General features: G+C 39.2%; 2 protein-coding genes across 8 annotated transcripts in view; one reads left to right on the top strand and one right to left on the bottom strand.

Moving 5' to 3' along the window:
* Positions 1-15,721, bottom strand: part of NEK1 (NIMA related kinase 1) — a 51,454-nt gene extending 35,733 nt beyond the window's left edge. For 2 of the 3 annotated variants that reach the window (XM_082315229.1, XM_082315227.1), the window contains exons 1-11: positions 15,355-15,721; positions 12,325-12,473; positions 12,152-12,248; positions 9,992-10,089; positions 8,352-8,435; positions 7,826-7,893; positions 7,619-7,705; positions 6,487-6,541; positions 5,042-5,242; positions 1,740-1,800; positions 479-636 (exon numbers count right to left, since the gene is read on the bottom strand). In XM_082315229.1, coding sequence (XP_082171355.1) covers positions 479-636; positions 1,740-1,800; positions 5,042-5,242; positions 6,487-6,541; positions 7,619-7,705; positions 7,826-7,893; positions 8,352-8,435; positions 9,992-10,089; positions 12,152-12,248; positions 12,325-12,441 — 1,026 coding nt within the window. In that variant the 5' untranslated portion in view covers positions 12,442-12,473; positions 15,355-15,721. Of the gene's footprint in view, positions 1-478; positions 637-1,739; positions 1,801-5,041; positions 5,243-6,486; positions 6,542-7,618; positions 7,706-7,825; positions 7,894-8,351; positions 8,436-9,991; positions 10,090-12,151; positions 12,249-12,324; positions 12,474-14,694; positions 14,747-15,354 lie in introns of those variants that run through there. The other variant, XM_082315228.1, reaches the window with a different exon arrangement.
* A 230-nt stretch (positions 15,722-15,951) lies between these two features.
* Positions 15,952-23,122, top strand: part of CLCN3 (chloride voltage-gated channel 3) — a 71,708-nt gene continuing 64,537 nt past the window's right edge. For all 5 annotated transcript variants that reach the window (XR_014228634.1, XM_082316047.1, XM_082316050.1 and 2 more), the window contains exon 1: positions 15,952-16,096. The gene's annotated coding sequence lies outside the window, so the exon portion shown is untranslated. The remainder of the gene's footprint in view (positions 16,097-23,122) is intronic.

Raw genomic sequence — 23,122 nt, forward strand, 5'->3', positions numbered from 1 at the left:
TCATGCAATTAAGTCTGGGAAACTCCTCTTCCAGTTACATAATTCCTCTAGCTGACAACACTTTAGAAAATGACTAAAAAAGTTTTCTGTGTTTTGAAAATTTGAGATTATTTTTGAACAAAGAAGAAGAAAGATGCAAAGATTCCTATCCAGTATCAATGATCTTGGTATACCTGACAGACTTCCAATATTTCTAAGAGTGGTCAACACCCACAAAGGAACTGAAAACATGCAAAGCACATCTAATTCAGCAGTGGAATTAAAAACCAAACCTAAGGTAGCAGTCTCCAAAAATCACTATATTAAAACCAACTAAACAAAAACATCAATAATGAAGCAAGCCAAGCATTTAAACTACTACTACTTTCTCTGCAGATGCATGTGTCTACATAAAAGACATTTTGAAAAGGAATGCATGGTATTTGCATAGGATTTAAATAAGACAAAACAGTTCCATTTAAGTAACTTAGCTTCTTACCTGTCTAGATTTAGCCAATGGCTTCTTCTCGTTAGGCTTTTTAGGTGCATCACAAGACTTCCTGATCACTAAAGGCACTCCATATTTTGCAGCAGGTTTGGTAATTTTCTGAGCTGGTGCAACTGAAGTTAGCATTTGTTCTTGAGCTGGTCTTTTAGCTAAAAAGAAAAAACAACATGGTTTACAGCTATCCAGGCTGGCCAGTGTACCATATTTCCCTTTCCCAAGGTCTTGGAACAGCAAAGCTGGAGGAAAATGGGTGAACCGCTAACATTTCATTCACATGAGCCGATATCTAATTGCAATATACCCAGTTGTCCAAAACAGCTCGTCTAAATTTCATGCTTGATAAGAAACAGCAGAATACAATCCCTGAGCTTTTTACTCTCAACACTTCAAACTGAAGAACTGAAGCTTATTTCAGCTGCCATGCTTTATTATCCAGTTGTCACAGACAGAGGGAAAAGTTTTCCTAATGGAATTGAGAGACAGGCCTTCTTCCACTAACGACACTGGACTGCAACACTAATGTCAGCAGAAGATGAGTTCTGGAAGAGCTTCAGTGGCCTTCTGGGATGTTGTTTTCACTGTAGAGTTTCTGAAAATGTGCCAATATTGTGGATTTGATTCCGTGCTAGCAGGGCTCTCTTGCTACAGAATAGCAGGACAGCAGTCAAACACTCACATAACACTATCAGAAGACACCAAAGCACTTGTCACAGCTTCAAGTAATTACAAGGAAATAAAATAAAGAAAGGGCAAGAAAATCTAGGACAAAAACAGTAAAATAATGCAGGAAAATGACGTAAGGTAAGACCACCTTGACAAAGTGAACCACAATCTAATTTGCTACCAGCAGTAGCAATTCTACTGCTTTGGGCTGAAGTCAGGGCTTAATCCTGGAATCTCTAGCAAAACCTCCCACGTTTTTACAGGGAATGGTATTTCTCATGACCAATAACACCACATAAATTATTTCCAGTATTTGCAGCCTTCATTGTCTCCTTACATTTTGGAAGCGTAGCATACTGCAAGAGGAAAAGGACACCTAAAATATCACAGGACCATAGTTTTTACTTGCATCGTTTGTACCCTACATACACCCACCTCCCCGGGGGAGAGAGCAAAATTGCTTCCCTCTCTTTTTTCTCGAAAATTCTAGAATCGGGTATAAGAACACACCAAAACCAATAAAAGACCAAAGCCACATGCACTAATCTTGCCAGAGCTGACAGCAAAAGCACTTTATGCACTTACTTACCTGGTGCAGCATGTGGTCCAAACTTGTGGAAGATTTTGTGATTGAATTCCTCTGCAATAAGCTAAACAAAAAGTTGAACAGTTAGCCAACAATATTTATGTCTGCAGCAAAAGAACTCCTTTTCAGAGAAGCATGCCACTCCCAGTAAGCATCTAACTAATAGTATTTATTGTAACTTAAATTTAAATGAATACTCATGTATTCAATTTAGTATCATTAACATCAATATGAACCTGGATTCGGTATTTTCAAATATTTTTGGAATAACTACTCAAATAATTTTAAAAAAGCAATTTAGTCTGACTTCTGGGTGGCACACGCTACCTCATTTATGAACTAGCTAAGAATCTGGAAGAAAGTTAATGCGAGCCTCAACATAGTTTCATGCATAGTTCATTTTAGATTTCTGTATAGTTGCCAAATTTCACTTCAAATTCTTAGACAGCTTGTGTCAAAAAAAATAGTCTTTTAGATATGCTTGCAGTTTTTAGTTTCTCTCTCCTTTTCAAGATGGGAAGATGACTACATATGTGGATATCTGGGAACAACATACACCGTGTGCTGTCAGGCATATCAAATTAGCATAATAAAATGTGGAAAACAGCCTTACTGGAGTAAAAAAATTGAAGTCTAGACAAAGAACATTCAAACATGAATAGGCCATCATCTCACATCACACTGAATACCGTATGTAGTTCTGAACCCAATACCTCAAAAAACATGTAGTAGAAATGAAAAAGGTTCAAAGAGGAGCAGCAAGCATAATTAAAGGTGTTGAAAAGCTTCAGTACAAAGAACAAATAAGCTTGCTCTTCAGCCTATGAAAAGATGTCAGAGATGTAATGTGACAGGTCTAGAATACCACATGTGATTATGCAGAGAAAGCAGAGAAACACACAAGGGCAGCAAATGATAATACCAATGTAAGAAGTGGGGTACAACTGAATACAAGGAGGAAGGTTTAGAATAAACGAAGTTGATGCTTTCTGCAACAAGTAGCAGACCTGTGAAATTTCTTACTGATCATAAAAACCTCACACAGGTTCAAGGAGACATCAGAGAAGTTCACGGACAAGAAATCTATTGAGGACAACTAAATACCAAGAAGATACTTCCTGAGCTGATGCAATTGAGACAACAAAAGATGAAGGCTGGGAGAGTATTACAGGGTAATTTCACATAGGCTTGCCTTCTTCTTATACGCCTCACCAGGCACTGTTTATGGCCAGTGTTCACTGCCCACAGGACACAGAGCAAGACTGACTTTTAGCTGACCCAGCACCATGTTCTCATTTTCTAACATCTTGCTCTGAAACTTCTCACTGAATCTGAGCACTGCAACTGGTGCTACCAATACAGACTATTCAAAGGATGGGAACTGCAAAGGTATTTTTTACAGCAGTAGAGCTACTTGCAGACAGATAATGGTCACACTACAGACCATCTTTCTAGAGACAGAGCACGCCAGGAATATGTTACTTAACGTTCTGACAACTGACAGCAACGTTAACTGAATAGTCACTAAACCACAAGGTTTTAAGCAATAGTCTTTATAGAATCTTGAACTATCCAGATTATTTTTATTTGCTTAGGGGCTACCAGTCAGTTACAATGGATGCTGAGGAGTTAAAACTGAAAACAAAACAAAACAAGAGCCAAAGTGCAGAACTTAGGACTCTGCACATGATGGCAGAGAAACTTTTTTTAACCTGTATAGTCTGTCATCAAAAGATTCTGTAAGCAAGAAGTCACACATGAGAATCATCTCCTACTAATGGTATTTCAGTGATCTCGAAGCTTTTATTTGGGTGGTAAGCTATAACAACTGAAGCGTGGTGTTTCCATGATAACACAGCTACTGACAGAAAATAAATATGACTCTCCAGTACCTTTCAAAAAGCCTTTTTTTTTCTCCAAATTGATGCTAATTTAGATCCACTCTTTACTGCAACTTAGTAACTACGAAATTTAAGACAGAATTTATCTAAAACTGGAAGACTTTTCCTGTCATTTAAGAGGAGAATTTCAGCAATAGCTGCAACATGTTGAAGATGTCAACTATGAAAGATGTCTTAAGCTTAGACTAAGGAAAGCAGAGGACAAGAGCATTAGCCATGGATGAAACTGAAAGCAAATAGGCATTACAGATGTGTCACAGAATGACCACCTCCAGCAGAATATAAATATACCAGTACTGATATATTTAGTAAAAGGTGCTTTCTGGGTGTGGGGTTTTGTTGCTTTTAAGATCAGGTAGCACCTCTAAGTCGAACATGTTAGTGATTCGCTTGGAAAAATGGTGTGCAAGTATTCACACTCAATCAAGGAGAAATTAGTATTATCATCTGGTAGCAGTCTATTATTAATTATACTTTGCCTGACTAACCCCAAATAAAAATTTCATATCTATTCTAGCTACTGGAAATAAAATCAGATAAAACTATTACTGTTTTAAAAGTTAGGACAACAAACTTATCTGTAAAGACTTCTGAATCTTACCTTTCATTGGGACTTTAATCTGAACTATTATTAGTTGAAAGTCTATTTCACATACAATTGAAATTCCAATTATATATGGCCTTCTCTTGATATTTCTTTAGTTGTGAATTAGAATCCGTTAGAATTCTTTATACTTCGTGAGATCTCCTTTTGCATTCATTTCCTCCATGTCTATATTTATTTACCTTGTATCAGTACTATTATTCACTTGTGAATCTTGATCTCTTGATTAGATTTATATTAAAGGACATGAATTGATGTCAAATTATATTAACAGATTCTAAACCAAACAGTGAGCAATTTCTTCTAGGTTATAGCGACTTCTTCTAGGTTATATACACATGATACATTTAAACATCAAGAAATTTAAAAGATTAGTTTACTTAATACTTCCCAGAACACACTTTCAGGCCATTCCAAATTCCAAACAAAAAACAGATTGAAGAAATTATGATAAAGAAGCCATGCTGAAGTCATTGACAGCACCATTTTATGAAAAAACGCATACCTAAACAACATCTCACTCATAATTCCTCACTGTATAGAACAACACACAAAACAATGAACTTAAGAAAATGTCTATTTAAATTTGTTTGCGGAAACTACCAAATACTTAAGTAATTTGAGATTTTTCTTTACAGTTCATAGTAAAACTCTTTTTTCCTCAAATGAAAGTGTCTCTGTAAAAGCTCTAGGGAATACCATTACTCCAATTTCTTATGTTGTATATTGACATTAGAATAAAGAAAAGGAAAACTCCTATGATGTTTTTAGCAAAATTAGAATTAAAACTAACTCCATACCTGTGGTGTGAGAAATTTTTCAACCCGTTTGGCTATAAAGTTTTTCTCCAATATGGAGTTTACTGATGGTCTATTCCTAGGATTCCTTTTAAATAACTGTGACAGCAGATTACGTAGGTCATAGGAGTAATGCATAGAAACAGGAGGAAAAGGTCCAGAGATTATCTTCAGTACCAAGTTCTTCATGTTACCAGCTTCAAACTATAGCACACAAGAAAGAAAAGTTACTACGTATTACTTACTGTCTGTCCACATGTAAGTATAAAGATGAAGAGGAAAACAAAAAAACAACACACCTTTCCTTGCCTCAACACATGAAAAAAAATTTTCAAGGCCATCAACAGCTTACCATCAGCAGTTTAAAATAACCCGCTACCAAGTATTCCGATTATAAATACATCATCATACAGATATTTCATACTATAGGGAGATAAATTTTGCTAACAAATAATTATTTCCCTCCAGAACTAGAGTGACAATGATATATAATTATGGATAAAATAATTATATAATTATCTACTTGATCTCCTCTCCCAAACACTTTCAACCATCACATGCCCTCTGCCCTTTTTAGCAAAGCCACATTTCAAATGAAAGAATGTAAAGCATTTACACTCATTCAGTGTAAAATCCAAAGGAATGCTTAGACTTCAGCTTAAGCTCAGGAAGCAGAGCGCACCATTTCAATTCCTTTGTACAAGAAAAAGAAAACAGTACATATCACCCAGCTCACAGAAAACAACCTATTGCCATCAACTCTCAGAAAGGCAACATTGTCAGCATTGCTGCCACAGAAAAGACCAAGCAGTAAGAAATTACAAAAGCTTGAAATAAAGTGAAATCCTTACCCCTTGAAATTTTTCTTCTGATTTTCATGTTTTCATCTTTTTTCTTTTAATAAAAATAGCTATTTTTAAAAAAAGACCAAACGAAAAAACCACAAGACAGAAAAAATGGTTTTTTCTTCCCTTCATGATTGGAAAATGGATGATAAAGATGTATTCTTCAAAACAACACACATATGCAAAAAAAGACAACTCTTTCATCTTGTTTTTTTCTAAGAACTATTTCTGTTCTAAACAGAAATGCATTAATCCATCTGCACAAAAGCCGACAGTCCAAATTCAGACTTTCAATGAAAATGTCAAGTTTTTGGAAAGAAAGGAACACTATTCACAGTATTGTTTATTACAGCACCTAACAATTTTTTCAGCTAACACAGTTCATTAAAAATGAAATATACAGTTTCTGGAGAGATTGGCATGAAGCAAAACACAGATGGAAAATGTTGGTCAGTATAAGAAGAGGAGATTAGAGTGTTGAAGGTAATTTTAAACAGTCGCCATGAAAGCCTTTCATCAACTGAAACACATTTGCATAATCATCAGGAAAAAACCCTGTTTGAAATCACTATTCTTTTAAAGAAACAAGAAGTTTCTACTCACCGCATGTTTAAGTGTGCACATTTCATAGAGAACACAGCCAAGGGCCCAGATATCACTAAATCAACGAGAACACACTTAAGAATTAGTTCTAGGTATAACATTGCCATGTAACTTACATCTGTGAAGTCTATCTTTGAAAAGGAAAAGGTTGTATTTTGAGTATGCACAAGCTCCTGTGTATCTTTCACTCCCCCAAACCACAAAGCCCCAAACAAAAAAAGAATTCAACAACCAAAAATAAGGCCAACCTGAAAAACAGTTGCAGTTATTTTGGCTCCAGATTTTATTTAGACCTCTTCATCTGAACCACCCCAATCAGAGAAATTAGACAACACATGGACAAAGGCTTTCTTTCTTTAAATGTATACATTTGCCTGAGATCTTTGAATTAAACAAGCAAAAACCCAAACAAAACCCACCACCCAGTTCAGTAAATAAAATTCTTGAAGTCAATTTCCTCTGTTTAACATTAACTTAGGTTACACTCACTCATTACAGGATTACAGAATTTGGTTAGAATACCATTGGATAATAAATCCCATATAGGAGAAATTAAGGTACAAGGAATTAATCATTTTTATCTTTTAAGAAACCAGTTGAAATTAGTATAAGGCACTCACAGCAATGGATGCAGCAGCTTAGTGAAGCATAAGACTAACTTGATAGTGACCACATTAATTACACTAGGGACGCTGTTACCAGATACAGCCTACTGCCAGAACAGCAAACATCCAAACAAGTATCTGTATGACACTCATCTGAAGCAAGCTGAGCCACCTATCTACGCATGTGCTTAAAGACTCCAATTACTGTTTGTGATTTCATTCTTAACATGGTTTCACACTCATACTGCATAAATTAAGGCAGTACAACTAGTGTGTAGAAAGGCAAAAGTAGAGCCATAACAAAGAACACAGCTAGATCTGGAACTCAGAGCATTAAGCTAAGTCATCTCTGCATCACGTTGCTTTGTACTGCACAGACCTACACTTGTACAGTGAGACTGAGCACCTTCCTGGGTAAGGCATGAACTAACAGCTGTTCACCATCGTATCAACAGAACAACTTCTGATTTTTAAACAACTCACTTTCTTCTCCTACCAAAAATGTTTAATAAAAAACTTATTAGTACCTTTTATTGTTGTAAGGTTTGTTCTGACATATTTCAGGTGATAAATAGTATGGCGTTCCTATGCAAGTGCGAGCCAACTCGGCAGTACTAAGAAAAAAATAAGAACGAATGTTAACTAGTTAAGTCACATGAAGCACACAGATTGTGTTTTCCTAGATCAAAGTGATTTAGATTAATTCAGAGAAAACAACATCAAAAAGGAGTTACCTGTTAAGAACTCTGGCGATTCCAAAATCTCCCAGCTGTATTGTTCCATCTTTGGTTAAAAATATATTCTTGACATAGAAATTTTAAGAAGTCTGTTAATTAAAACATTCATACAATTGCACACTTTTTGTTCTCAACATGTTTTGGGAAGAATAAAGTTTTCTACCATTCAGTCACTCTGAAGTCACTAGCAGTAGTGTTACTGATTACTACAAAACATCAGACTTATTCTAGTCCTACTTCATCAAAATGAAAGAAAACACTATTACACATTCTAAAATATAACCTTTTCTGTCCCCACACATAAATATGAGTAATACTCAAGTAGCTTCCTCAAATAGCCTCATCTGTTTGTACAGATATCATATAAAACTACTCCAGACCATTCTGAAGAAAAAAAGTGTTTCCAGGATTAGAAGTGTTTACATAAAAAGACTATTTTCCATAATTTGCCAACTTACAGTAGCAAGATATGAATGTAATCACTTTGGAAGTAAATTCAGTTAAAAAATAATTACCTACATACCTGTGACTTTATGTCCCGATGCAAGATTTTTCTATCATGTATGTGTTTTAGTGCTAAACAGATTTGTACAAACCAATCCAGAATCTATGCATAAAAGAAAATGCAACATCACCATTGTTATTTATCTGAAAGCTTCCCCAGTTCCATAACTGAAGATATTATCAAATCAGTTTTATAATTATAACTCAAGATTTTACCCTCTTCCCACAAACCCGTCTTCATTTATACCATAGAATAATTAAAAACATAACAGTACTGTCACTATAATGCAAACTTTTTAATGAAAGCTGCATATTACCCAAATTAGATATTTTGCCTGGGACTACCAGTTTCATTACATATTATAAAGCTAACAGAAGTATGCAATATGAATTTGATTGGCTAAAATGTTTAAGACATGGAACTTGCATCTTAAAGACTGTACTTTTGCTGTAACCAATACAAGTCTTCTTGCAGTCAGTTAATCAACCAAGAGTCCTAAAAAGCCCTACTGATGTTTACAGAAGCACTTATTTATCATTCAGTAATTTTATGTATTTTACCTTAAAAAGAAAAATAGTACAAAGCAGATTTCGATGAGAAAAGCAACAAACAATATATAACTAGAAGATTATAAACAACCCAACAAAAACCATTTTTTGTAGATTTGTAAAAATCACAATATTAGAAGGGACTAATGGCAAGAACTTTTCCATGCAAAGAGTGGTTTCACATTCCCAACTTAGAGGTGCATACATGTCAAAATTACAGTGTAATGCAAGGTGTAATTTTCACTTTTCCATTATAAGTTCTTCTTGTAAAAGTGAGCCCAAATTAGAAAAATGAGAAGTTTTATAAATTATATCCAAAACATTTCATGATTACCCTATTCTAAATATCATCAATAGACCTAATACACTACTAAGCCTTTCTAACCACAGGTAAATTGAGATCCTACTGGATGCAGACACAAAAGCATAGAAACAATTTATAAACAAGGGAACACATGTCAATTCTAATAAAAAAATTGAACCCTACATAATCTATTTTCACTTAATTTAATCAACTCTGTACATAAAATCCTCTCATTTATTCCAGATTCACCCACAGTACAAGTGGCTTTATAACCACTATCCTGGAAAAAGAAAATCTGCTGGTATAATTCCAATACAATATTAAATTTTTTCAAATGGAAAAATAAAACTTTTGAATGATGTAAACTTCATATTGCTGTTTTTCATGTTATTATATTTCCAAATTATGTTATTTTATACTTCTGATAAATGAAGATCAGTATTACAAAACAGAAATCCTGGGTCATTATATCCTTAAAAAGAAAATAATTTCAAAGATTTAAAAATATTAATGTTGTCCTTCAGTATTTTTCATTTCTCAGATTTGGTTTACTTTGTAAGAGATCCAACTTTTTTTAAAGCATTTCACACATACAGACAAAACCCCAATTAACATACCCAGGATTTCCAGCTACATTTTCTTTTTTCTTTTTTAAAGATACTACTGTGACTGATAGCAACAAGAATCACAATTTGAGAACCTCCTTTTAGATTAAGCCACCATATCTAACAAACTGAACCAAAAGAATTTAAAATTCATTAAAAAGTATCACGCAACAAAACACTATAGCAGCAGTTTGCTGTTACCTGATCTTCAGAGAATAAGATTCCTTTCTGGGCATTTATTTTTTTAAATAGGTCTCCTCCTTCACAGTAATCCATCACTATGTAGAGACAACCATTTTCTGTAAAATAAACCACAAAGTATTTCAAAAAGAAAAAAAAAGTTTAACATAACTTTCTGAATATCTTCACTGCAGTCACAGAAAACACAACAAAAAATTAACCTTTTCACATGCAACTTCAGATATCATATATTAGTCCTTTTTTCAAACCTCAAGCAAAAATGCTTTTATTATGTTGAGTTTCACAACATAAGTTTCCCATTTCTGGTAACATTGGACTATTTTGATATGGAGAGAAAAACATTACATCTGCTGAACCAATGCCTCAAAATGGGGTTCAAAACCACTACGAAATTAAAGGTGTCACTTTGGTTTGATATTGCATTCATATTCTCCAACCTGCTTTCAAACATCCTATAGATACCTTAGCCTAAAAACAGAGATCTGAAGTTCTAATTCAGGTAGTTGCCTCTATTTGCCTAATTCTTTCTGAGAGTTTTACCTGGACAAGGTGTTAATCACACTAAGTGCAAGAACATGACATTCACCAGCTTTCATACCAGACATACAGTTCATTTCAGAGACTGAAGAACAGTAATAAAACTTTCAGCAGACAATGACAGATGGAAACAATTATTTTCTCATTTTTGAATGAAATTTGGGGAGTCTTCCAAAAATTCTACACAAGTTTCCACTAGGAGGTATGAACATATATAATACATTTCATACAAAGTTACAGTTTTGTTCCCCAATGCAATCTTGTCCAGTTACTGATGAAAGAGAGAGATTAGGCAGAAGCAAGATTGCAAGTTACCAAAACCACAAGAACTTCACTTACTCACATTTTAGGCACGATTTTGAGAAGAGCTGAATAAATGCATAAAATCAACCGCACCGCTGCTCAAAAGAAAAACTCTTCCTTTATGAAAGAGTTAGTCTTAGCAATTAAACTCTAAATAGAGTCAAAATTCATCAAAATCATCTAAGTCACTTAAATTTCACTCCCACAGAATGCTTTGTCTTTCAGAACATTAAACCCAGGATTTTTCTGTTGTGCTTACAGCTGTTTGTATCTTGGTTAAGCTCTATAATCAGTATTATTTTAAAAGATGATCCTAGGAGTCTGGATTTCTTGCAGACCTGTTGCTGAAATAATTCTCTTTTATAAACCAAATCAGTATGTTCAAAGTCAATGTGCTTTAGCAATAAAGATGCAACGTGAAGTCTTGTGACCTACAGATCACAGAATCTACCTTGTAAGAAAAAAAAAAAAAAAAAAGCAGTCTTAAAGAACAGGCTTCTATTACAGAGAAGACAGAAGCGTGGATTTATAAATCAGAAGACTATAGCTATGCAATATGACCATGGCACAAAATTCTAATTTAATGAATAGAAAGAAATAAAAGCCCCCAACCAAAAGACATATGAAAGTCAGCAGAAAGGAAGGAAAGGAGAAAAGAGCAGTGTTCCTAAACAGTATCTCCAAAAATATTTAATTTTTATTTTAACCTATATAATAGGCTCTTGGAATCTTTTATCTGTTCCGCTCATTTCCCAAGACATTCACTGTGAAAACAATGTGGAATTATATTTCTCCTTCCTTCATAGCTTGATACGAAGCAAACAGTCCCATTTATTTTTCCAGCTCTGAAAGCAATGATACGATTGCAATTACAGAAGACTGCATTTTAAGACAACAGACTTTGAGATAAAATTGCTCTTGCTAGCTTATCAATACCCCAATTTAGACCATACTCATATTTAACATACACAAGCATTTAAGTCATTAGGGTATACACAAGTATTCAAGGAGACATACACTCTGGAGAAACAACAGAACATAACTGTTTCATTTAAGCGTCAACAAAAATTGCTGCATGTAAGGAAGAGACATGAATATTTCTGTTTAATTATTGCACTTTTTTCCTCAATTACTATTATTTTTACATGTGCAGGGGAATTGTGAAAAAAATACAACCAAAAAGAACTGCAGCAAGTAATAGACGTATGAAAAAGACTAATTAATAAGAGAAATCACACTGACTTTTAAACTACATGCAATAAGTAGTGTACAGTCACTTACTATCATTAGTTCAGGTTCTACTGTATTAATTAATCTTACCTTCAAATGACTCCCTATACAGGACAATATTCGGATGTTTCATATTAGCCAATACAGCAACTTCTCTCCTTGATTCTTCTCTCTCCTTATTTGACATCTTCAGAAGGAAAATAATGATTTTTGAGAACAGAGATACAAAAAGAATGGATCAGTAATTAATAATAAGCACTCACCTTAGAGATGTTTATTTCTTTAATAACATACTGTTGGCCATTTTCTTTAGCTTTGACAAGAATTGCTTTCCCAAAGGATCCTTCTCCAATCTTTCGCACTTTAATATATTTATCCATAGTTATCTTCTTAAGGCATCCTTACTCCAGTACTAGGCAAAAAAAAAAAAACAAAACACAAAACAGGTTTAGCTAGCTGTACTTAGTCATCTAGCCTGCTAGGTCATGTTACATTTTTTTTGCTCAAAATGTCAATTCACTTGTCTCCTCAGTTATATCACATACTTTGTAGCTTTTCTGTAAATCATCTACTCTTAGTCTCAATTCTATTTTGGTACAATTGGCTCACTTGGTGTAGAGAAAAAGGCTGCATTACTAAAACCAGTTTAATCTTTCATCTTGACAGAGAGCATAAAAAAAGTATGTGTTTTAGCTTTCAATAAAGCAAGTAGTCAGTGCTACAACTTCTGATTCAGCTAGGATGCAAACATCATATAAAGGTAAAGGACCTGGTTAAAAACCTTTCATTCAACTTTACTTGGAAGAACTACGATAGTAGGGGGGAAAAAACCTCTTACATGTTGTTTCTTAAGAAGCACTAAATCCAGTATTTTGGAATTTAGTCACTATAATGAAGCCAAAAATAGACTGAACTCAAGAGATCCCCATTAAGTTTAGAATCATTATTCAATATAGAAGGGTGTGACCTTAATTCTGACTGAAAACTTAGGTAATTTATTTTTCTATGTGGCACAGAAAATAAACTCATTATAAAATGGTGCAAATCAGTACTTTTAATGTACTACCCGACCACTTACTTAGACTACCTATTGATATTAAACAGATTACTCAGCTGAATGTTGGCGGTGTTTAAGGTTCTATATCAAAAAACACTTCGGTAAAAATAAGACACTAGTGAGCTGAATGCGGAAGGTATGGCAATACAGAGACGCGTCAGAACAGCAAAGAGAATTGGCAAAAGAAAGACCAAGGTGATAAACATCAAAACAAATTCATGGTGTCATCTTTTCTACAGTAGAAAGAACTTCTATACCCTGAGGAAGTTTCCATCAGCTGAAAAAGACAAAAGGTTACTAAGCTTTTCTGCATCCAAGCCTCACTTGAGAGCACTAACAGCATTTGTGCTTTGCTGTGCCCAGCTTCCTTCCAACAGGAGATCCTATTAACTTAGATTCATACTTCACACACATCTCAGGTGAGGCTCTTCTCTCTGATTTAGGATCACTTTTTGTCACAGAATTACCATGCATCAGACACCAATGCTGCTAAAGAGTCTCAGGAGGATGAAGGACCCATATGATGGAAGCAGACTAAAATGAACAAGCTTGATTAGTACAGCGAGACAAAACACAGGAGAACTGAAGTAATCTTTTCTGCAAAATAGGAGATGAGGAAACAACTAGAACTAAGCATAACTACCAGGAAAGAAAAAAGTGAGAACGACAGGCCTGCAATGTCTTGGGTTTTTGGGTTTTGGTTGGGTTTTTTTTTTTTTCTCCTTGAAGTACAGATAGTTTAGTGTGATGTTGCACTTCTAAAAAAAGAAAAAGTCAGTATTAACATCAGTATTGTCTTTTGGGCAATAGTAAAATATAGCAGGTGGGACACAATTTTAACTTCACATGGCTTTACCAAGTTCTCTTCCTACCCCTGCTCTGTTTACAAAACAAGCTATGCTGTACTACAGCTAAACCAGCTGCATTAGGCACAGCTCCTACTGCATACTGTTCTGTGCAACTATAAACAATCAATAAGCAGCCTGTAGACGAGAAGGTACCGTTCAGTGAAAGAGGGGATGGAATTTTGTACGAGTTACACGGCTTATTTTTACCCGTGACATGGAAAATAAGAGTCTTGAGAAACGACCTCAGCACTAACAGGGCGTTGGCTTCTCAAGCCCTGGGCAAGCAGTCGTTTTATCCATCACGGGCACGCACCAGAGCGGCTTGTGCGCCGGGGCACAAGTCCCACCCCGAGACAGACCGACCGAGCGCTGGGCGCGGAGAAGGTGAGGCGACAAACCCGAACCGCGCGGCCAGGCCGCGACCAGGCGGACGGAAAGCAGCACGGCGCAGTGCCCGCCGGCCCCAGCACGGCGGCAGAGGAGGCCCCCAGGCCGAGCGCCGGGCCGGGCCGCGCCGCTCAGCCGGGCCCCACCAGGCCGCCGCCCCCGCACAGCTGGGGCATGACCGCCGCCAGGGCGAGAGACGCGGCCGGGGACTCCCCCGTCCTGGGGCGAAGGAGAAAGACAACCTGCCGCGAACCGGGCCCCACCAGCGGCGGCTGCGGCTACTGCTGCCACCGGCCCCACGGCAGGGCGGCCCCGCCCGCCTCACGCCCGCCCCGGCATACCTCCCCGCTGCGCCCGCCGCCGCCACGGCCGCTCAACCCGGCCTCACGCCCGCCGCGGGCCCGCCCCCTCAGCCCCTATTGGCGGGTCCGCCCAGCGGCTCAGCGCCCATTGGGCGACGCGTGCCGAGGCGGGGCAGCACGTTCGCGGGATCGCCCTTCCCGCGTTAGCGGCGCTTCACCCTGGTAACGCGCGGCCAGGGTCACGTGACAGGCGGGGCCGGCGGGGGCTCTTCGCCTTCAGGGGAAACATAAAATAGAACCGCTATAAATCTGTCACGACCTAGTCACGACCCACGAGACCGCGCCGCCCGGCACCGGCGGTAGGTGTCTTCCCAGGGACCTCCCCTGGGCGGGATTTGTGGGGGGAAGCGTGGCCCTGCGCGGCTCCGCCCAAAACTGACGGGGGAGGGCCGGGCTGCCCGCGGCAGCTGGCTCCGCGGTGGCGTCTGCCATGCCTCTGCTCCCCAGCCAGAAGCGCACGTTCGTAGCGTACACGAGTAAAGGCCGGTGATGCCTCGTGCCCTTTTTCAGTCTTACTCCTATCGTCTGGATCCATCACCCTGCACGCACGCTACAAAGCGCTGCTCAGTCTCGTGAGCCTTTTACATAAACGAACCTGCGGATATTTTATCATCTTTCCTTGAAAAAAATCCACCCAACCTGCCACAGTGTTTTGCTGGAGGCTCCCTTCCGTCGACGTATGCCAAGTAAACTCTTTACTGGCCCCCGTATCGCGGCAGGCAGCGAAACGCCTGGCGCCTGCCTCCGGGGGACAGTCCGCAGGAGCTACGTGCTCAGCCCGAGATCCGCATTCCATCTGCAGATCAGGAGAATTTTTAAGCCCTTAGGGCCCAGCAGTCAGAGCGCCCGGTGCCCGTGAAATTTAGACGCGCCCTGGTTTAGCCAGAAGCCAAACGATGCTGCGACGTGCCGAGCCAGCTCCTTCACCTGGGAAACCGCCTTCTCCCCGTTCTGAAGCACGGGGACTGCCCGCTCCCCCCCTTACCGCCCGCTCTGCGCAGGGGACAGCTGTGGCCCCGGCCCGTAGCCCGCCCGCCGGCGGGAAGGGGCGCCCCGCCAGCCCCCTCGGCGGGCACGCGCCTAACGGCCGCGCCCCTCGGCGGCCGCCCGCAAGTCACGCCCTTCCGCGCGGGCGGGAGGGGGGGACCGGAAGTAGCGGCGGTGACGCTGACTCCGGCGGCCCGGCAGGCGCCGAGCGGCGGCGCGCGTGCGTGGCAGAAAGCCCCGCCCCCCAGGCCGAGGGGGCGGGGCCGGCTGGCGGAGCAACCGTTGGGCCGGGGGCCGAGCCGGTGTCCGCGGCGTCTCCGCGACCCCGCCCCGCCGCCGCAGGAGGATGAGCCAGCGCCTCCCCGGGGAGCAGCAGGCGGCGCCACCCGGACAGGTAGCGGCGGGGCGGGGCGGAGTGGAGCGGGGCTCGGCTGCCCTCGGCGGAGGGCCGCGGCACGGGACAGTCGCCGCGGCACCGCGACGTGACAGGAGGGGCGGCGGGCGGGCCGCTCGGTTCCGCTCGCCGGCGTCGGAGCGAGCGAGGCCGAGGTGGCGGCTCCGACCCGACCGCGGCGGGGCGTGGGGAAGAGGGGAGAAGGCAGTCCCCGCCGCACGGCCCGGCCCGCCCGCGCCCTCCTCAGCGAGAGCGCTTCGTCCTGCGGCCGGCCGGCGGGAAGGGGCAGAAATGGTGGTGCTTCATGGGCCCCTCCGCTTCTCTGTCCCCCCTCCCCAGCACCGGGAAGGCCGGGGTGAGGGGGAGGGCACTGCGTGTTTACACAGCGTGTCGTCTCGTCACCTGACTTCGGTCTCCTTCTGTGGCGGCTCCCGTTCGCCTCCGGAAAACTGAGGGGCTCTGCAACTTGGAAGATCCAGAGTTTCCTCCCCACATAAACAGTGTTAGGAATATTATTCTGCTTGAGTTGCTCGCTTTATGTTGGCTCACGGGTTTGGTTAGCGAGGCTGCTGTTACACAAGAGAGGGGGATAATGGGCTCTTCTTGGAGCCTCTTAATTAAATGAGGAGGGTGCAGGTCAGCGAGGTTAAAACCGAAGACTGACTGCATTCTTTCGTGTTCTCTTCCCTGCTTATCCAGAATCCTTCCCTTCCCTATCCAAAAACATGGAGCTGACTGTAAAACAAGTATGTATCAATTCTCACTTAAAATGAGTAGCGGCAAGTGTGACAGTGGAAAATTGTGTGCTGATAGTGAAATATGTTCAGTGTTAAAGTGTGACACAGCAAATTGACTATTCAAAGTACTTAACTAGGTAGAACAAGGCCTTAAAAGCAAATTTAAAATGTTTCTGGTGCTAGATCGTGTTAGAATAGACACTTAAAAATATTTTTCAAAAGATGTCCCAAAATGGTAATGATTTGGGTTTTAGGACTTGCACCTCCTGTTTGAGGTTGTTGGACCTCTGAATTTTATGCTGCAGAGTTTGTGAAAGAAATTAAGTTAATGATTATTTAAGCCTCAGATATATTGGTACTTTCTGCTTTCAGGCGCCTTTCTTCTTGGTGGACTGGTGAAGGGTTTCATATTCTGTATCCCTTGGCAACATAGATACTTCTTTGCAAAAACAGCTATTTGAATGAAGGACGTGTTGGCATGACAGATTTGAAAGCAGATAGTTATCAATACTGTTTCTCTATTTAAGGAAACTTCAATATGCTGTAATGTAAAATTAAAAATAAATCATTTGTGCATTATAGGAAACGTACCTTTGTGAAGTAAAATAAGCCCCTAGAGGACTCGCCAACTGTCACTATCATTTTTTCTAAGATAAAAGTCTTACACTGGCTAACTGCTTTAAATTTGATGTCTTGTCTCTTTGGTTGGCAAACAGATGTAAACTTGCTGCTCAGTACTCTGAGTTGTCAAAATGAGAATCAGTTCTGCTGTGGGAAAACTGCAGCTAGCTTGAAACTCACAGCTTGAAACAAAATGACTTTGCATCTGTCTGCAACACCTGTGAAAATAAAAGGTATATAGTGCCCAGAAAAATGGAGCTTGTTTCTTCTTTGCCTCTGTTTGGTATTGGTATGCCAGTCCTAAAAATTCTTTGCCTGACAATAGTAGATGTCATGCACAATGTGTATTGCAATATTTCTAGAAATATATTTTCCTTGTTCTATGATTCCCAAGGCTGTCTTTGCCCAGATCTTTATGGCATCCTATCTGTGGGTGGTTTACAATACTGCTGTTCTCCCAGTGGTGCATACTTGCAAGTTAAAGTAATCCTGGGGTGTATCTCCTCTCTCTCTCTTGCTTAATATTGACTTGTAATAAGAACAAGCCTATCCAACTCCTCAACCGGGAAAGACACTCGAAGCTGTTGGTCTTTGCTCTTCATGACTGCATTGCTCTGAGCCACTTCATTTTATGAGTTTGCCTGCATTTTTCTGTCACGACTATGTTTGTATTTCTTCTTGTGCTTTCTTCCACACCTAACATTTGTCACAGACTGATGTTTCAGTAACCTACAAGTGAGAACCCACTGTGTGCTGGTTAGTCTATGAACAGCTGGGTCTAGCTGTGTAGTATGTGTTCTCCCATTTACTGAATATACGCTTTGGCTTTTCCACCCACCCCCCACCCCCCCATTTTGCTTTGGGGGCTCTGTGTGTGTGTGTGTGTGTGTGTCTTAGTATTTCAACAGCAGAGGTGTGTTCTTTGATTGTAAGCACTAAAGCTGGGACACCTGTTCCTAGTTCACAACCATTGCCAAAAGGCATTCTAGGAACATTCAGAATTTTTTTTCCCTCCCCTTATTTAAGTGACTTCATATGCATGTGGATGGGTGTTACTGTGCAGATCAAGTTTTCAGGGTAAAAATCTTATAATAATTTGGCAGTAGGGATATTTAACCTCGTCATAATAAAAAAGTGCAATAGAAGCTCTACTATTGAAGAGATTTGTGCCAGAAATGATAGTGCCAGTTCAAGTTGTTTGAATAGTTCATTTCCTAATTCTCAGACTCTAGGTTGCGTGTTCCTAAACTTCTTGCTTTAGCACCTCCTTGGCAGCAGCAGTAACCCAGCAAGCTCTGAAGGCGGTCAGCAGTAGCAGTGACCATGCGCATGAAACTGCTTATACATTCTCCCTGCTGATTTTCCCCAAACTAAGATTTCAACTTTATACCTGCGTGCTCCAAGAACAAGTTCCCAATTCTGTGCTCCCCGCATCAGTCTTTCCCTTATGTCATAACCTGAAGGTGCAGGCCGACCGTGTTGGCCGACTTCCTAAAGCTGTTCAGGGGTCAGGCCGTCTTTTTACCTGTGCTCATGAATGAGGTATGCAGCTCTAGGCTCCGCTGCATGGTACTTTGTGCTTGTTTATATGCCAAGCTTTGGAAACTGAAGATGCTCGAAATATTAGGAAGTTGACAATTATAAATTTTTATAGCTGTTTAGCTTGAAACTTGTTTTTGAATTTTGGAAGCCTTTATAAAATCATCTGATAAAATAATGCTTAGATAAAACAATGCTCATTTAAATTGAATCTGATAAGAGGGTTGTAAACAGACTGTAAAAATAATGTTTGCTGGTACATATGCTCTGCTTTAAAAAGATAGAAACTGAAAAATCAACATAAAACATTGAGATGGTGGTTACATTTAATGAGCTGATAATACCTGTCATTATCAGAGGGAAGATATTTGACAAAGTAGTTCCTGGGCTTCATGCATAATAGAAAGGATTCTAGACAAAGTTGTTAAAATAGTTGTAAATCTGTTTACATCTGGAGTATCCTTATTTGTTTGTATTATGTAGTAAGTAATCTCGAATATGTACTCCTGGAAATGAATGGAAAGAAGAGAATTTGTAACTTCATAGTGGGTACCAGTGGTTATTTTTAGTGACTCACAGAGAGTTTAGTCAATTACTTCCCCTTGAACTTCTAGACATACAGGTTTTTTGTTTGTTAAGCATTTTGCTTAGGGTTTCTAGTTACAGGAGTAGACTCTCTGCTTACTTTGGGAGGGTAAGGAGGAATAGTAAATGAAAAAGTGAATTAAGTTCAGTCCTAAAGCACAGACCCTTTGATAAAAATAACCTTTGCTGTTACTTTTTTTTTCTTACTTTTGGTATATTTTGTATACAGATACATTTCTGTAAAAAGTTAATGAAAGAGCAAGTACTCAAGTGTGCATTGTGCATGTTCATACTGCAATACAGTATAATGAAGATTTCCTGATTGAAATAGTAAAAATGTAATTCTACATCAGTAACATGTTTACATTACAAATAGAGCTACTGAGGTGACTTAATATTTTGACATCCTGCCAGTTAAAATTCAAGTACTTGTATTTCTGAAAGATAAGTTTGTGTCTGAGTTCCTTCCACTCTTATCTCCAAATCAGTGTTTTATGCCAGATTTGTTGGTTTATGGTGTGTTATCTGCAGTTCTTGATCTACTGCAGCTTTTCCCCTGAAGTTTCTGTTGCTAATTTCTCTCTTGTGTATTGGGGGGGAGGGGAGGGAGGCAGTTTTCCATGTGCTTCCAAACATGCTCATTTTCTGATTCTGAAAAGTGAATCTACAAATTTCCAAAGTGCGTATGTCTAGGAAAGAAAACTGAAATATTTTTTTTATTATTATTATTTGACTTTTTGCTGCTTGTCTTTTAGTCTCATATGGAACACTATAAGAATGAGTAAACACTGAAAATTATTATCAGTCTTACAGACTTACCGTTTTTCTTTTCTTTTGTGCCGAGACATGAATATTCTTTTAACTTATGCATCAAAGCTTATAAGACTGCAGAACACTTGAGGGGACCTAACAACCTGTGCACTGAGTATTCATGTTATTACCACAGTCACAAAAATCTAAATGTTTATTCCTTTCTAACAAATTTTAAAAAACCTTTTGGTTCTTTGGATAGGTAGAGGATGGATTATTTTTAATAAATTTGATCTATGAAGCCCGTGAACTGATCTCCTATCTGTGGTTATGTAACACATTTAAGATAACTGACCTTCTTGTGTTAATTCTGTTAACTAGAAGCCTTTTAGTAAAGTATTACTGAATCTTTTTTCTGCAATTTTCAAAATTAAATATCTCCCACAAAGCCACTTTCTTTTTTTCCTCATGAAATATCCACCTTGATTCTTGCTTTCAACTTGATACGGCTATTTAACAGTAATAATTTACCTCCAGACTCTCCTGCCAGAAACTTGTCTACCATTTGTAGACCCTGACAAAATACACATAATTTTAGAAGTTGTACTTGCCAACCAGCTGGAGAGAAGAATATTCAAGTGAGAGGAATTTGCTGTGCATTCCGAATTGCTAACACACTTGATTTAGTCATTACTTTGCTTTTGGTGGTGTTTGTGCATCTAGGGCTTCACTGTCTTTTGTGGTTTTTTTTTTTTTTTTTTTTAATCTCCTTTCGTTAGCGTATATGTTTTTGTTAGTGGCTTGTTTCTGCTTTTTAATAATCTTATTTGTTAACATCAGAGGTTCACAGGTCTCTCTTAACAGACTTATTTATTTCATCCTTTGAAGAAGACCAGAATGGCAATCGTTAATGGCTGGATATGCTGTATTTACAGAAATGAGGTGGCTTCTGTCTAGTACAGCCAAGAAGGTCATCTGTGAGCCAGGCCCAGGTGTTGGTTGCAGATCACTTCAGTCCTTCCTCACCTTGCTGCCTTAACACTGCTGCTTGAGAGGATCCAGAGCAAGAAAAAGAGCAAGCCTATTGTCAGGGCTTATAGCCTTGAAGTTTGAATAGCTCTACGTAGTGCATCTGTCAATTTATCTGTTACACGTACCAAGAAGAGCCCCCAGCCTTTTTTATTTTTTGGTTACCAAAGAGTTGTCATTTCTAACCAGAGTACAGCAAATGGGTTCCTCATTAGCTGGTATTTTCTTCACTTTGAAGTTTGCGAATCAGTAGTAGGGAGAGTAGGTAAACAGGAACCACCAGGGGTCCCCACAAGATTTCATAAGCAATGGTTGTATGCCTGTGCTGTATTTTGGAAGAGCTCTATAGGATTTTTTTCTTGATCTCAGGGGCTTTAGTGTGTTTATAAAGAAGGTGGAATTCAGTACAAGGACCTTAAAAATCTGTGGTAGCTGCTGTTATCGAGAAGATAAAGAAGATATCAAGTTAAACTGGGGATAGTGGTGCTTTTTCAGATTCCAATTTGATGATCCTGAATAATAATTTTGCCTATCAAGAATGAATACCTTTCCTGTGCTTCTTTCTGCTGGAGTCTGTGCTCTCATATGCTCTTTGTCTTGGCTTGCAAAGCCTGTCTTCTATATACTCTCTTATTTCCTTTATATTAAAGTTTCTTTTTCATTCCTTGAGTACTTTCAGATCATTCAGATACAAACGTATTGAACAAAATTATCTGAAAGATACTCAGCTAAGGTGCGACCCTGAACTTATGAATCTGCGCACATAGCCAAGTACTGTACAGTGCATTTCTCTGAAAAGATAAAGAAGCGTAGTATGGATAACAACATACGGTCATTCTGATGGTGCGTAAAAGCTCTGCTCCATTGTTTGTGTAACGCTCAGATGACTGCAACACAAGTCCACATTAAAAAGGAGCAAAATCCTTTAAAAACTGTAAAGAGGTTGCACACTGTTGCTGTGTCTTTTCATCAAACAGAAAATGAGCATCGTGGCCAAAAGCCTCAACAGACAAAACTTACATTGTCTGCAGTGGAACCTGCAGTCATAGTTCGTGCCCTTCAATAGAGGAGTATGGTTTTTACCTCTCAGTTGTTGTAATGAATTCCAGTGTTATTCTTATCTGAAGATGATCACAGAAGGAATGCCACAGACTTTTTTGCTGAAGGGACTCTCTGTCTTTTCTTTCCAGTACAGAATATTTGCAGCTATATCTATTGACCCATTAGTTTATAAACTAATATTGTATCTTACTTGTATTTTTGGCTTGCTCCAAAGTGGCAGCCATGGACACAGTTGTTTACCATGACTTAGCTAAGGATCAATACCTGCCTGTGAAGCTTAAGCTTTTGAGTTATGTTTGCTTTTATATTTAGTTCAGGTTCATGCTAAGGGATTATGTTCTCTAGGTTGTTTTTTTTTTCTTTTTAAATTGTTAACTAAAAACCCCTTAAAGACCTTACCATTCATGTAGCTGCTTATTACCGTGTCTGTGTGGGAGACTACTCTTCAACTCTGATAGCAGAGTTTTTTCTGATGTATTAATGAATGAGGTTAATTTAGTAAGTTTAAATCTGAGTTTTCAGCTAATCCAGCCAGTTTTGGTTGAAAGCAATTAAAAAGTATTCACATTAGTAACTTGGTGAATATGAAAGAAGCAATCCCTTCCATCAAGTAGGCTGGTACCTTTGTGCCAGGTGGTACAAATCTTCAGCTGTCACAACAAAATTTTAGAGAGTGGAAACGAAATAGTTTTGAATACTTTAT

Source organism: Platalea leucorodia (assembly GCF_965183815.1).
Source record: "Platalea leucorodia genome assembly, chromosome: 6".
In the NCBI taxonomy this organism is placed as follows: domain Eukaryota; kingdom Metazoa; phylum Chordata; class Aves; order Pelecaniformes; family Threskiornithidae; genus Platalea; species Platalea leucorodia.